The 14657-nt window shown below is 44.3% G+C and overlaps 2 protein-coding genes across 3 annotated transcripts in view; one reads left to right on the top strand and one right to left on the bottom strand.

Annotated features, from left to right (window-relative positions):
• LOC121844157 (homer protein homolog 2-like) overlaps positions 1-12154 on the bottom strand; it is a gene marked incomplete at its 3' end in the record, with an annotated part of 89410 nt that extends 77256 nt beyond the window's left edge. The window contains 1 exon segment of the mRNA XM_042314075.1: positions 11586-12154. Within this exon segment, the coding sequence (XP_042170009.1) occupies positions 11586-11590 (5 nt within the window).
• LOC121844158 (RNA guanine-N7 methyltransferase activating subunit-like) lies at positions 11503-14651 on the top strand. Of its 2 annotated transcripts, none has more exons than XM_042314077.1 (3): positions 11503-11629; positions 13378-13548; positions 14333-14651. In XM_042314077.1, exons 2-3 carry the CDS (start codon positions 13379-13381, stop codon positions 14613-14615), a joined length of 453 nt encoding a protein of 150 aa, XP_042170011.1. In that variant the 5' UTR covers positions 11503-11629; position 13378; the 3' UTR covers positions 14616-14651. The 2 variants fall into 2 exon arrangements, with proteins under 2 accessions (XP_042170011.1, XP_042170010.1); XM_042314076.1 differs by lacking the exon at positions 11503-11629 and adding an exon at positions 12885-13196.
• Positions 14652-14657: the final 6 nt, after the last annotated feature.

Genomic DNA, 14657 nt, shown 5'->3' with positions numbered 1-14657 from the left:
GGTCAACGTATGGAACAGGGACGGGTCAACGTTCCTGGAACAGGGACGGGTCAACCCACTGGACCAGTCAACCCACGTTCCTGGAACAGGGAAAAGAAACACAAAGCTGTTTAGCCTTTAGGAAAAGATCCAATGATGGAAACAGACATTTTGTTGTTCTCACCAGTTCCCATTTGTTTATTACCAGGCTAACCCAATACTGGAACAGGACCAGGCTATATCCCACTTTACATGGACCAGTACCAGGCTAACCCACTTTACATCAGTACCAGTATAACATTCAGCAGGTCAAGGCTATATGGAACATAAGACGGTACCAGTTCTTAAATGACTTTACATTCAGTTAACAGGTATAAAAATAATTTACATAAATGGATAAGGCTATATCAAAATACTAATTCAGGGAAAATCGGCTATCAAATACCATTGAAATCGGCCACACAATAATTTACATTCACCACCTTTAGACCAGGCTCAACTGTACATTAAGGCTGTACTGCCAATCAGTCTGTCTGTACATTAGGGCTGTACTGGCAATCAGTCTGTCTATCACATTACTTTACATGGAACAGTCTGTCTATACATTATACTGTACTGCACCTTTAGTACCAGAGACGTATGGAACAGGTCAACATATGGAACAGGGACGGGTCAACGTATGGAACAGGGACGGGTCAACGTATGGAACAGGGACGGGTCAACGTATGGAACAGGGACGGGTCAACGTATGGAACAGGGACGGGTCAACGTATGGAACAGGGACGGGTCAACGTATGGAACAGGGACGGGTCAACGTATGGAACAGGGACGGGTCAACGTATGGAACAGGGACGGGTCAACGTATGGAACAGGGACGGGTCAACGTATGGAACAGGGACGGGTCAACGTATGGAACAGGGTCAACCATATGGAACAGGTCAACGTATGGAACAGGGACACAGTCAACGTATGGAACAGGGACGGGTCAACGCCCTATGGAACAGGGTATCATCAACATTATGGAACAGGTCAACGTATGGAACAGGGGACGGTCAACGTATGGAACAGGGACGGGTCAACGTATGGAACAGGGACGGGTCAACGTATGGAACAGGGACGGGTCAACGTATGGAACAGGGACATCAACGTATGGAACAGGGACGGGTCAACGGTATGGAACAGGGTCATCACTATACTGGTATCAACCCTATGGAACTGGTATCATCACCACGTATGGAACAGGTCAACGTATGGAACAGGGACGGGTCAACATATGGAACACAGTCACTCACCATGGAACAGGGACGGGTCAACATATGGAACATCACACATATGGAATAGGTCAACCATATGGAACAGGGACGGGTCAACGGTATGGAACAGGGACACAGGCTCAACATACTGGATTCAGGGACGGGTCAACGTATGGAACAGGGACTGGTCATCATATGGAACATCAGGACGGGTCAACTGGCTATGGAACAGGGACGGCCCTCAACGTATGGAACAGGGATTCTGGTCAACACAGCCCTATGGAACAGGGACGGGTCAACGTATGGAACAGGGATCACACCAATCATCACCCTGTATCGATACTCGTTAGTATCACCATACTGACAAGGGAAAAGAAACACAAAGCTACTTTACTTCTTTCTGGAAAAGATCCCTTATATGGAAATCAGACATTTTGTTGTTCTCATCAGAGTCCCATTTGTTTATTACCAGGCTATATCACACAATACTTTACATTCAGCAGCTTTAGTACCAGGCTATATCACACAATACTTTACATTCAGCAGCTTTAGTACCAGGCTATATCACACAATACTTTACATTCAGCAGCTTTAGTACCAGGCTATATCACACAATACTTACATTCAGCAGCTTTAGTACCAGGCTATATCACACAATACTTTACATTCAGCAGCTTTAGTACCAGGCTATATCACACAATACTTTACATTCACCACCTTTAGTACCAGGCTATATCACACAATACTTTACATTCAGCACCTTTAGTACATCACCATACTGGTATCATCACAGCCCTTTACTCACCATACTGGTAAAGGACCAAAGAGTTGTCTGTTTGTATCATACTGGTATCACCTGTCGCAGACCGGGCTCTGAATGGCAATACAGACCTGGCTCTGCGACAAGGAGGCATTGTGGCTGTGCTATTGTCTACCCAGTACTCACACACCCCTAACATTCTTCAAACTACCATACTGGTATCATCACCATACTGGTATCATCACCATACTGGTAGCATCACCATACTGGTAGCATCACCATACTGGTAGCATCACCATACTGGTAGCATCACCATACTGGTATCATCACCATACTGGTAGCATCACAGCCCTACTCACCATACTGGTATCATCACCATACTGGTAGCATCACCATACTGGTAGCATCACCATACTGGTATCATCACCATACTGGTAGCATCACCATACTGGTAGCATCACAGCCCTACTCACCATACTGGTATCATCACCATACTGGTAGCATCACAGCCCTACTCACCATACTGGTATCATCACCATTCTGGTATCATCACCATACTGGTATCATCACCATACTGGTATCATCACAGCCCTACTCACCATACTGGTATCATCACAGCCCTACTCGCCATACTGGTATCATCACCATACTGGTATCATCACAGCCCTACTCACCATACTGGTATCATCACAGCCCTACTCACCATACTGGTATCATCACCATACTGGTATCATCACAGCCCTACTCACCATACTGGTATCATCACCATACTGGTATCATCACCATACTGGTATCATCACAGCCCTACTCACCATACTGGTATCATCACCATACTGGTATCATCACTATACTGGTATCATCACCATACTGGTATCATCACAGCCCTACTCACCATACGATATGTATTGCCATTCTGGTGATTCTATAAGTATTGTGATTTGATACTGTGATTTTATTGTGATTTGATGTTCCAAACATATTGCTCACTATATATCTGCTGCAGAGAGACCAGAGAGAGCATGAGAAAATGAGTTCTCTCAGTCAGGGAAATAAAAGTGTTGAAAACATGGCGATTCACTATTTAAAAATATGGAGAAATAGATATAGGATGAAAAATACCAGAGTTTTGGTGCAGGTACAACCGGCTAACGCTACCTAGTAAAAATAAATAAATACAAGTATCAATCAAAGTATCGATATAATATCGTCCAAAGTAATATTGCGATATGTAACTATCAATTCCCCTCCATCACGACTATATATAGTTTACTGTAGTGCAAAACATAAAACACACTGAATGAAAGACAGACAGAGAGAGACAGAGAGAGAGAGACAGAGACAGAGAGAGAGACCAGAGAGACATTGAGGAAAGACAGAGAGATACAGACAGAGAGAGAGACATTTGGACACAGACAGAGAGAGACAGAGAGAGAGAGGGACAGAGAGAGACAGAGAGGACACAGACAGAGACAGAGAGACACAGAGAGAGGGGGACACAGACAGAGACAGACAGAGAGAGAGGGACACAGACAGAGAGAGAGGGACACAGACAGAGAGAGACAGAGAGACAGAGAGACCGAGAGACAGAGAGTCAGAGAGACAGAGAGACAGAGACAGACAGAGAGGGAGAGAGAGGCACCGTAGTTAATCTATAACCCCAGCCTGAAGGGGAAACCAAGGCCAGGACCAACACCACTAAAGATCAATATGTCCACACTCATCTGCCCCCTTATCAACAGTCATCTGAACACTATCAATACTATAAATAATTAATCTATTGTGTCATTGCATTATGATTCATGACATTACAAGGCTGTGCTCCCATGTCTGGTTCACACATTCAACTGTAAAAAAGGCACAATCTGTAGTTTAATTTGTGTTTAAAGTATTGAATAGGCAGGACTGAGCTGTACTCTGACTGGCTGGAATGGAACGGTTTGTTCCGTGGGTTTTGTTTGAGAAGTTACACATATCCCCTTTAAAATGTATCTCCAAGCTTCCCTAGAACTAGATTGTCCAAGGTATTGAGCTTCCCTATTGACACAGTATCAAACTAGATTGTCCAAGGTATTGAGCTTCCCTATTGACACAGTATCAAACTAGATTGTAGGGGAGCTCAATACCTTGGACAATCTAGTTTGAGATTCACTATTCACTTCACTACTGACACCAGTAACAAACTACATTGTCCAAGGTATTGAGCTTCACTACTGACACCAGTATCAAACTAGATTGTCCAAGGTATTGAGCTTCACTACTGACACCAGTATCAAACTAGATTGTCCTGGTGTCAGTAGTGAAGCTCAATACCATGGACAATCTAGTTTGATACTGGTGTCAATAGGGAAGCTCAATACCTTGGACTGACACCAGTATCAAACTAGATTGTCCAAGGTATTGAGCTCCCCTACAATCTAGTTTGATACTGGTGTCAATAGGGAAGCTCAATACCTTGGACTGACACCAGTATCAAACTAGATTGTCCAAGGTATTGAGCTTCCCTATTGACACCAGTATCACACTAGATTGTCCAAGGTATTGAGCTTCCCTATTGACACCAGTATCAAACTACATTGTCCAAGGTATTGAGCTTCCCTATTGACACCAGTATCACACTAGATTGTCCAAGGTATTGAGCCTCCCTATTGACACCAGTATCAAACTACATTGTCCAAGATTGTAGAACAGGCGGAACAGACGTTTTATTTAACCAGGTAGTCTAGTTGAGAACAGATTGAGGCGGAACAGACGTTTTATTTAACCAGGTAGTCTAGTTGAGAACTTCCCTATTGACACCAGTATCAAACTACATTGTCCAAGGTATTGAGCTTCCCTATTGACACCAGTATCAAACTAGATTGTTTCCTCTGCAGATCCTGACTACTTTGAACAGGAAATGGTTAATTACACATTCCTGAACTTGACAGACTATGAACTACAAGGAGAACAGGTGGAACAGACGTTTTTATTTAATCAGGTAGTCTAGTTGAGAACAGGTGGAACAGACGTTTTTATTTAATCAGGTAGTCTAGTTGAGAACAGGTGGAACAGACGTTTTTATTTAATCAGGTAGTCTAGTTGAGAACAGGTGGAACATTTTTATTTAACCAGGTAGTCTAGTTGAGAACAGGCGGAACAGACGTTTTTATTTAACCAGGTAGTCTAGTTGAGAACAGGTTCTCATTTACAACTGCGACCTGGCCAAGATAAAGCAAAGCAGTGCGACACAAAACAACACCACAGAGTTACACATGGAATAAACAAACATACAGTCAATAATACAGTATAAATGTCTATACACAGTGTGTGCAAATGAGGTAGGATAAGGGAGGTAAGGCAATAAATAGGCCATAGTGGTGAAATAATTACAATTTAGCAATTAAACACTGGAGTGATAGAGACTGGATTAATAGATGTGCAGAAGATGAATGTGCAAGTAGAGATACTGGGGTGCAAAGGAGCAAAAAATGAAAACAATATGGGGATGAGGTAGTTGGGTGGGCTATTTACAGATGGGCTATGTACAGGTGCAGTGATCTGTGAGCTGCTCTTGACAGCTGGTGCTTAAAGTTAGTGAGAGAGAGATGAGTCTCCAGCTTCAGTGATTTTTGTAGTTCGTTCCAGTCATTGGCAGCAGAGAACTGGAAGGAAAGACGGTCAAAATAGGAATTGGCTTTGGGGCTACATATTGAGAAGGTGTGATGATGACTAGGGATTACAAGGAGAACTGAGACGATACACTGAGTGTACAAAACATTAGGAACACCTCTACGAGGTGTCGAAAGCGTTCCACAGGGATGCTGGCCCATGTTGACTCCAATGCTTCCCACAGTTGTGTCAAGTTGGCTGGATGTCCTTTTGGGTGGTGGACCAATCTGTTGAGTGTGAAAAACCCACCAGAGTTGCAGTTCTTGACACAAACCGATGCGCCTGGCACCTACTACCATACCCTGTTCAAAGGTACTTCAATATTTTGTCTTGCCCATTCGCCCTCTGAATGGAACACACACACAATCCATGTCTCAATTGTCTCAAGGCTTAAAAATCCTTCTTTAACCTGCCTCCTCTACCTTCATCTACACTGATTGAAGTGGAATTAACAAGTGACATCAATAAGGGATCATAGCTTTCACCCGGTCAGTCTATCATGGTTTTTACAGTCTGTCAAGGTGGGAAGAGTTCCTCATGTTTTTACACTCAGTGTTGTGTGATGAACAAGGTGTGATGACTGAATTACGAGGTGTGTGATGACTGAATTACGAGGTGTGTGATGACTGAATTACGAGGTGTGTGATGACTGAATTACGAGGTGACTGATGACTGAATTATGACTGAGGTGTGTGATGACTGAATTACGAGGTGTGTGATGACTGAATTACGAGGTGTGATGACTGATGACTGAATTACGAGGTGTGTGATGACTGAATTACGAGGTGTGATGATGACTGTGATGACTGAATTACGAGAGGTGTGTGATGACTGAATTACGAGGTGTGTGATGTGTGATGACTGAATTACGAGGTGTGTGATGACTGAATTACGAGGTGTGATGACTGAATTACGAGGTGTGTGATGACTGAATTACGAGGTGTGTGATGACTGAATTACGAGGTGTGTGATGACTGAATTACGAGGTGTGTGATGACTGAATTACGAGGTGTGTGACTGACTGAATTACGAGGTGTGTGATGACTGAATTACGAGGTGTGTGATGACTGAATTACTGAGGTGTGTGATGACTGAATTACGAGGTGTGTGATGACTGAATTACGAGGTGTGTGATGACTGAATTACGAGGTGTGTGATGACTGAATTACGAGGTGTGTGATGACTGAATTACGAGGTGTGATGACTGAATTACGAGGTGTGTGATGACTGAATTACGAGGTGTGATGACTGAATTACGAGGTGTGATGACTGAATTACGAGGTGTGATGACTGAATTTACGAGGTGTGATGACTGATGACTTACGAGGTGTGTGATGACTGATGACTTTACAAGGTGTGATGACTGAATTACGAGGTGTGATGACTGAATTACAAGGTGTGATGACTGAATTACAAGGTGTGATGACTGAATTACAAGGTGTGATGACTGAATTACAAGGTGTGATGACTGAATTACAAGGTGTGATGAGTGAATTACAAGGTGTGATGACTGAATTACAAGGTGTGATGACTGAATTACAAGTGTGTGATGACTGAATTACAAGGTGTGATGACTGAATTACGAGGTGTGATGACTGAATTACGAGGTGTGATGAATTACGTGTGATGATTACGAGGTGTGATGAGTGAATTACAAGTGTGATGACTGAATTACAAATGACTGAATTACAGTGTGAAGAAGGTGTGATGACTGAATTACAAGGTGTGACAGGTAGAAGTCAAACAGGTAGAAGTACAGTAAGAAGGTGTGATGAATGACAAAGAAGAGTGAGATCAACAGGAGAGAGGTGGTGCGACCTTCCTCCAGGTCTGTGTTATGATGACGTTGCAGTAAGGTAGGTTCAGCAACCACTCCCAGAATGACATAAGACCGCACTACTGTCTTTCTCCTACCACCTCACTGTTAGTCCCGGACTAAAATATAAGTTGACTTCAAGTTGGTTCTCAGTTTAAACATCAGGTTAAGGAGGACCTAGATGTTGACTGAGGGGTGATTTAGGGGGGTCTTTGCAGGGCCCCGCCTGGAAAATGACTGAGCTAGGGGAAACACTGACACAGAACGCCTAGTTCCTAAAGCCCAGACCGGTTGGGTGAGTTGGTACAGTACTGTGTCATGAGTATGACTCAGATGTGCTAGACTGGTTCCTTACACTTTCCAAGACTACCCTCATGACGATCTCTCTCTGAAGAGAAAACATAGCAACATCCTTCTCCTTTCACCGAGCACGGAAACTCAGTCATGAACTGAACCTTCTCACGTCACACTGCACCCAAACAGATCGGATTCAGTCATTGTTATATTAAATACTTTTTGATATGTCAGCCTAGGTACTGATTCAATGCAACAACACACACACACCCATAATAATCTGATGACTGTGTCTAGTCACGATGACATGTCAACACTAGTTGTTGCAGCTGCATGGCTTCATATTAAGTGTTATGACATGTTTGATTCAGATGCCTTGGTGTGAGGAGGTAAAGGCCAGATGCCTTGGTGTGAGGAGGTAAAGGCCAGATGCCTTGGTGTGAGGAGGTAAAGGCCAGATGCCTTGGTGTGAGGAGGTAAAGGCCAGATGCCTTGGTGTGAGGAGGTAAAGGCCAGATGCCTTGGTGTGAGGAGGTAAAGGCCAGATGCCTTGGTGTGAGGAGGTAAAGGCCAGATGCCTTGGTGTGAGGAGGTAAAGGCCAGATGCCTTGGTGTGAGGAGGTAAAGGCCAGATGCCTTGATGTGAAGAGGTAAAGGCCAGATGCCTTGCCAACAGACAGGCTGATTTGATGTGAAGAGGTAGAGGCCAGATGCCTTGATGTGAGGAGGTAAAGGCCAGATGCCTTGCCAACAGACAGCTGTTTGATGTGAAGAGGTAAAGGCCAGATGCCTTGATGTGAAGAGGTAAAGGCCAGATGCCTTGGTGTGAAGAGGTAAAGGCCAGATGCCTTGGTGTGAAGAGGTAAAGGCCAGATGCCTTGCCAACAGACAGCTGTTTGATGTGAAGAGGTAAAGGCCAGATGCCTTGGTGTGAGGAGGTAAAGGCCAGATGCCTTGGTGTGAGGAGGTAAAGACCAGATGCCTTGGTGTGAGGAGGTAAAGACCAGATGTCTTGGTGTGAGGAGGTAAAGGCCAGATGCCTTGGTGTGAGGAGGTAAAGGCCAGATGCCTTGCCAACAGACAGCTGTTTGATGTGAAGAGGTAAAGGCCAGATGCCTTGCCAACAGACAGCTGTTTGATGTGAGGAGGTAAAGGCCAGATGCAGAAGGAGACCAAGATAAAACATTCTAAATATTCAATATGATTTGACATTTTCCCCTCTGGGATTTATAAAGTAGCCTACCTCTCCATCTAAATATGCATGTATTTATTTATATATCATCTATATCAAGATAATTGAATCTCAATGCTCAGACCACAAAATAAAAAGCTTCAGAGTAAAACAGTTGAGATGACTGATATCAGATGAGAAAGGCTGAGGGTCGTTGTACCCATGAAGCTAAACAACCACAACAACCCAACTTCAACACATCTATTACAGAGCCTTCACATAGTATTCACACCCCTTGACCTTTCACATTTTGTTGCGTTATAGTCTGAATTTAAAATGGATTCAAATGGAATACATAAATGTGAAAAGTGGAATTGTGTTTTTAGACATTTTTACAAATTCATTTAAAAAAAAACGTTAAAAGCTGAAATGTCTTGAGTCAATCAGTATTCAACCCCTTTGTTATGCCAAGACTAAATAAGTTCAGGAGTAAAAAATGTGTGTAACAAGTCACATACGTTGCATGGACTCAGTCTGTGTGCATTTAATAGTGGTTAACATGTTTTTGAATGACTACCTCATCTCTGTACCCCAACACATACAATTATCTCTAAGGTCCCTCAGTCAAGCAGTGAATTTCCAACACAGATTCCACTACAACGACCAACAAGGCACTAAAGTAAAACTGCAAAAAAATGTGGCAAAGCAATAAACTATTTGTCCTGAAAACAAAGTGGTACGTTTGGGGCAAATCCAATACAACACATTACCAAGTACCACTCTCCATGTTTTCAAGCATAGTGGTGGCTGTGTCATGTTATGGGTATGGCTTATAATTGTTAAGAACTGGGGAGTTTTTCAGGATAAAAATAAAGTGAATGGCACTAAGCACAGGCAAAATCCTAGAGGAAAACCTGGTTGTCTGCTTTCCACCAGACACTGGGAGATGAATTCACCTTTCAGCAGGACAATAACCTCAAACACAAGGCCAAATATACAGTAGAGTTGCTTACCAAGACGACATTGAATGTTCCTGAGTGGCATACTTACAGTTTTGACATATAGGTTTGAAAATCTATGACAAGACTTGACACTGACAGAGCTTGAATAATTTGTTTAACAATATCTCTAATGTACAGAGCTGTATAGGAGGAGACTCCCTCTATCCCTGTGGGCATCACATCAAATCACACACACACACACACACACACACACACACACACACACACACCTGCCCCCACCCCTCTCCCACTGTATCTCTAATGTACAGAGCTGTATAGGAGGAGACTCCCTCCCCTGTGGGCATCACATCCCACACACACACACACACACACACACACACACACACACACACACACACACCCCTCTCCCACTGTATCTCTAATGTACAGAGCTGTATAGGAGGAGACTCCCTCTATCCCTGTGGGCATCACATCCCACACACACACACACACACACACACACACACACACTGCCCCCCACCCCCTCTCCCACTGTATCTCTAATGTACAGAGCTGTATAGGAGGAGACTCCCTCTATCCCTGTGGGCATCCCCCACACACACACACACACACACACACACACACACACACACACACACACACACACACACACTGCCCCCCCACCCCTCTCCCCACTGTATCTCTAATGTACAGAGCTGTATAGGAGGAGACTCCCTCTATCCCTGTGGGCATCACATCCACACACACACACACACACACACTGCCCCCACCCACCCCCTTTCTCTGTTTGCTTTGCAGCGGCTTGTTCATGCGTGGGCACAGTTGACTCTGGCACCTCTATTCTCCCACAGCAGAACAGAGCTGGAGGCAACGACGGGGAAGATTCCACCTGCCGAGTCCAGCCAGGCTAGCTGAGCCAGCAGCGTGAAGGCATCGAACCCTCCTCACACAGATCTCCTCTGATTGGAGGATTCCACCGGTCTTCTCTTACTGACATAACAGTGTTTGCACTATAAAGTTCATACTGTAAAATAGGGCTGATAATAACAACAGACAGAATTAAGTGCCTATGCAGTATGCACTTCCATATAGGATATCCTCTCCTATAGGTCTACGGCACATTAGGCTATCTGTACGGTGTAGCAAATAACTGAGGAGAGTAACATGCGTCTTGCTCAGTTCTAAGAGGTTGAAAATAGTACTATTTGTCATTAGCCTATAGGCTTCCTAAGGAATCAAAATATGTCAATCATAAAGTGACATTGCTTGGCTTTTTTTGTTGTTGTTGACAATAATTCTACATGGGAACCATGTTTTGCACCTTGTCCTGGTAAACTGTAAAAATGTGCGTCTCTCTCTGGCAACAAGACTCGTATGCTATCAGACACGTTTCGAGAGATAAGCTATCACGCTGAATGGTTTGGAGAGGAGGCATTCTCCACCGTATCACCTCGGGCGAGCCGTGCGCGCACACCGCGCGCAGGGACGCTTTCCATGCCAAGACAAGCTTTTGAAACGATTATTGTTACGATTAATTATTCACCCATTCTATTCTACCCCCCACCCCCTCCCCCCAACAAGTGTAGGGTAGCCTATGCATACAGATCAAACACATAAATGACATTTTAGATAGTCAGAAAGCAGGTGTCATAACATTACATGCGCTCCAGAGGACAACCGTTTCTGTGCCTTCTATACTTACCCCATTGCCGCGGAGTTTTGGGACAACCCTTCAATTATAAAAAGGTTAGAAGAAGCGAACTTTTTTAAAAACGCAGTGTCTTTAAAAACAATGTTATTAAAATAGATCCAGTCTTGGCATTAGCTATTGGATAAGTCCATTCCAGGGTATCGGCTGCGAGCAAGTAATGCGATCACAGAGAGTAGGGAAATATGATCCCTGCACTCCCTCGCGAGCTGAGCGGCGTTTCGATTCTCCTGATAGTCAAGCGTACACAGAAAAACCTAATGCCATTTCATTAGCCTAACTTATTTATTCAGACGAGGTGACAATTTATAATCCCACCCGGTCCGTGTCTTCTATCCGCAGCCGCAAGGCTGATAAACGCTGTGCTTTCAAAAAATAATAAGTTATGATGTTCGCTGAATATTCCTTGACTGCAGCGCTGGAGTTGCCTTGCCTCGGATCTGCGCTCTCAGCTCTCTCCCCAATGGGTTAGTGTTTCGTGAGAGGCAGGCAGAGAGCAGCAGTAGCGACACAGTGCGGTTTCCACCTGCTCTCAACAGTCCTGCCTCCCACACAATGATCTCCTTTCTACAGCGTTCTGAGAGCCTGGGATATGAAGTTACACTGTGGTCTATTTCATAACCTATTCTCAGGGGAAACGTGAGAGAGAAAAGTGGAATTTTGGCCTATTTGTGACATGCAATTAAATATGCTCTTCACAAGAAACAATGTGTTTATTTCAAACTGTGCAAATACTCTTGCATTGATTTGATGTAATTCTGCAGTGATAGACCTAGGCCCAAAATGACCACATAATGCAGATAGGCATAGGCTAACCTACTATTCTCAGCACTTACATGTCGATGGAGACGAGGCTGGTTTTCGGCTGTCTTTTTCTGATTCAGGCCTCGTTGAGCTGACCACCACCTCAAGTCACATTCCACGCCAATTTACTTCAGGTGGCAGGTGCTTGACTTGATTCTCTGCAACCATCAGGGGTTCAATATCAAGTTTTTATTATTTGACCTACTTCTGATGATGTCGACTGTTCACACTTAAGTAATATGTGGAAAAGGTTTGTTGCTAATAGTTGGCGAAATATTTAAATAAAATGTGTTGACTATTTCTGGGGGAAAAGGCGGACGCGTGATATCCGGAACCAATTGATATCGGTAGCGTGTTCCTAGAGGGACGTTTTTGCCGTGGCATTCTTGTGTTGTCAACATTTTGTCCAGTCGTACATGTCGAAGCTGTCTGCTGAATAAATACAATTTACGGTAATTTCTTACATTTTGTCTTCACCGGTTCCTATTGTATGCCATACTTAGCTGTGATGTAACCAATAGTTGACCAACAATGTCAAAACTAAAGTTATCTCCTTATGCATCGCAGCTATGCAATACTCGGATATATCTAGCTAGCTACATAGCTTTTGTTAGAAAAGCGAAAGTAACTTTGTTCGCCAAATAACGTTTCCCGGATAGTTGATTACGTCAACCAAATCTGGGGTCTATTCATTAGTTGGATTATGTTGCAAAAACGTTTCGTTTCGTTGCAAAAAAAGGAAAACCGCTGGCCAGCTAGCTAGCAACAACACGTGCGAAGCTAATCCACGGCCTTTTCCAGGTATTTCTAAAGATGTAAAAAAAAATATATATATATATATATATTATTATTTTTTACATCTTTAGAAATACCTGGATATATATATATATATCCAGGTATTTCTAAAGATGTTAAAAAAAAATATATATATATATATATATATATATATGTGTGTGAGTATCTGGTATTTCTCTCATTGTAGAATGACAGATGGTCCAGAAACGCCGCCTAACTATGAGGAGCAGTTTGCCCACCGGTTCTCTCTCCAGGACCCGGAGTACCAGCAGTACGTGAGTCGCCCCGCCAACCCCCCGCCACTGGTAGAGGACTGGGGGGGGCGTGGAGGTGGAAACAACCGGGGCAGAGACAACAGGTAAACAACAACGACCTTAACTAGCTGGCTAACTGGGTGCGTTCATCTCATTTAAACGTTTTGCCTCATTGTGTGACGGTTTGTACTTGGAACAACATGTTTCCTCCACAATCTGAGGTATGGTTGCTCTAGTTTTGTGAGGGTGGTGCAGTGTGGCCTGATTTTAATATGGGTGTGTGACCACTTGAAATCTCTAAACTAGTGCAACACACCTTACAGTAGGCCTGGGCAACTCAAGTCCTCGGGGAGCCTGATTGGTGTCTCACTTTCCCCCCCATCCCTAGAAACACACCTGATATAAACAAATTGCATTCTAAAATTAAGATCCTGATTATTGGAGTCAGGTGTGTTCGCCGTGGATGGGGGGGGTGACCCCGTGACCCCAAGCAAGCCCCAGAGGACTGGAGTTGCCCAGGCCTGCCTTACACAATCTCCTACTGTGCTACCACAACCGTGTGGTTCATCAACTGGTTCGTTCAGAACACCGCTGTTTCTGTTCAATCAAATGTTGCACGCCGTTTTGATCTGCTGAACGCAGCCCTGTCTCGTCTCTTCATCATTAATATATTTAACACAGTATTGGACTGCTAACGACGACCATATTATTCTGCGCCGTAGTAAGAACAGGACATTTCCATTTCTGCACAACAATAGCAGCTGGTCTGATATGTCATTTTACAGTTTACTGGGATGGATAACATGTTCATTTGGTTGATGTGTTTTTTTTTTTTTTTTCCTCTCCCCCCACATCTCTTTCTCTCTCTCTCCTCCCTCTGTTCTTCAGATCACAGGACCGTGGCGGGTACAGGGGCCGGGGTTGGGGAGGGGGCCGGGGTTGGGGAGGAGACAGGGACCGCGGGGGAGACAGGGACCGCGGGGGAGACAGGGACCACGGAGGGGATAGGGACCGCGGAGGGGATAGGGACCGGGGAGGGGATAGGGACCGCGGAGGGGATAGGGACCGCGGAGGAGACAGGGACAGGCGTTACGGCCAGGGTGGTGGTGGGCATCAGTCTGGAAGATACAACTCCTACAACCAGAGACCATCACATTACGACCGCTACTGAACTCCTCATACTGTGGAGTGACCCCATTCACATCACCCCGGG

This window comes from Oncorhynchus tshawytscha, unplaced genomic scaffold (assembly GCF_018296145.1).
Source record: "Oncorhynchus tshawytscha isolate Ot180627B unplaced genomic scaffold, Otsh_v2.0 Un_contig_3124_pilon_pilon, whole genome shotgun sequence".
NCBI lineage: Eukaryota > Metazoa > Chordata > Actinopteri > Salmoniformes > Salmonidae > Oncorhynchus > Oncorhynchus tshawytscha.
This window is presented reverse-complemented; position numbering and strand designations above follow the sequence as displayed.

Bases quoted from the DNA above. Each gene is read 5' to 3' on its own strand.
- LOC121844158 (XM_042314077.1), top strand. From the start codon at position 13,379: ATGACAGATGGTCCAGAAACGCCGCCTAACTATGAGGAGCAGTTTGCC. The intron at 13,549-14,332 runs GTAAACAACAAC...TCTGTTCTTCAG, and splicing joins AACCGGGGCAGAGACAACAG to ATCACAGGACCGTGGCGGGT.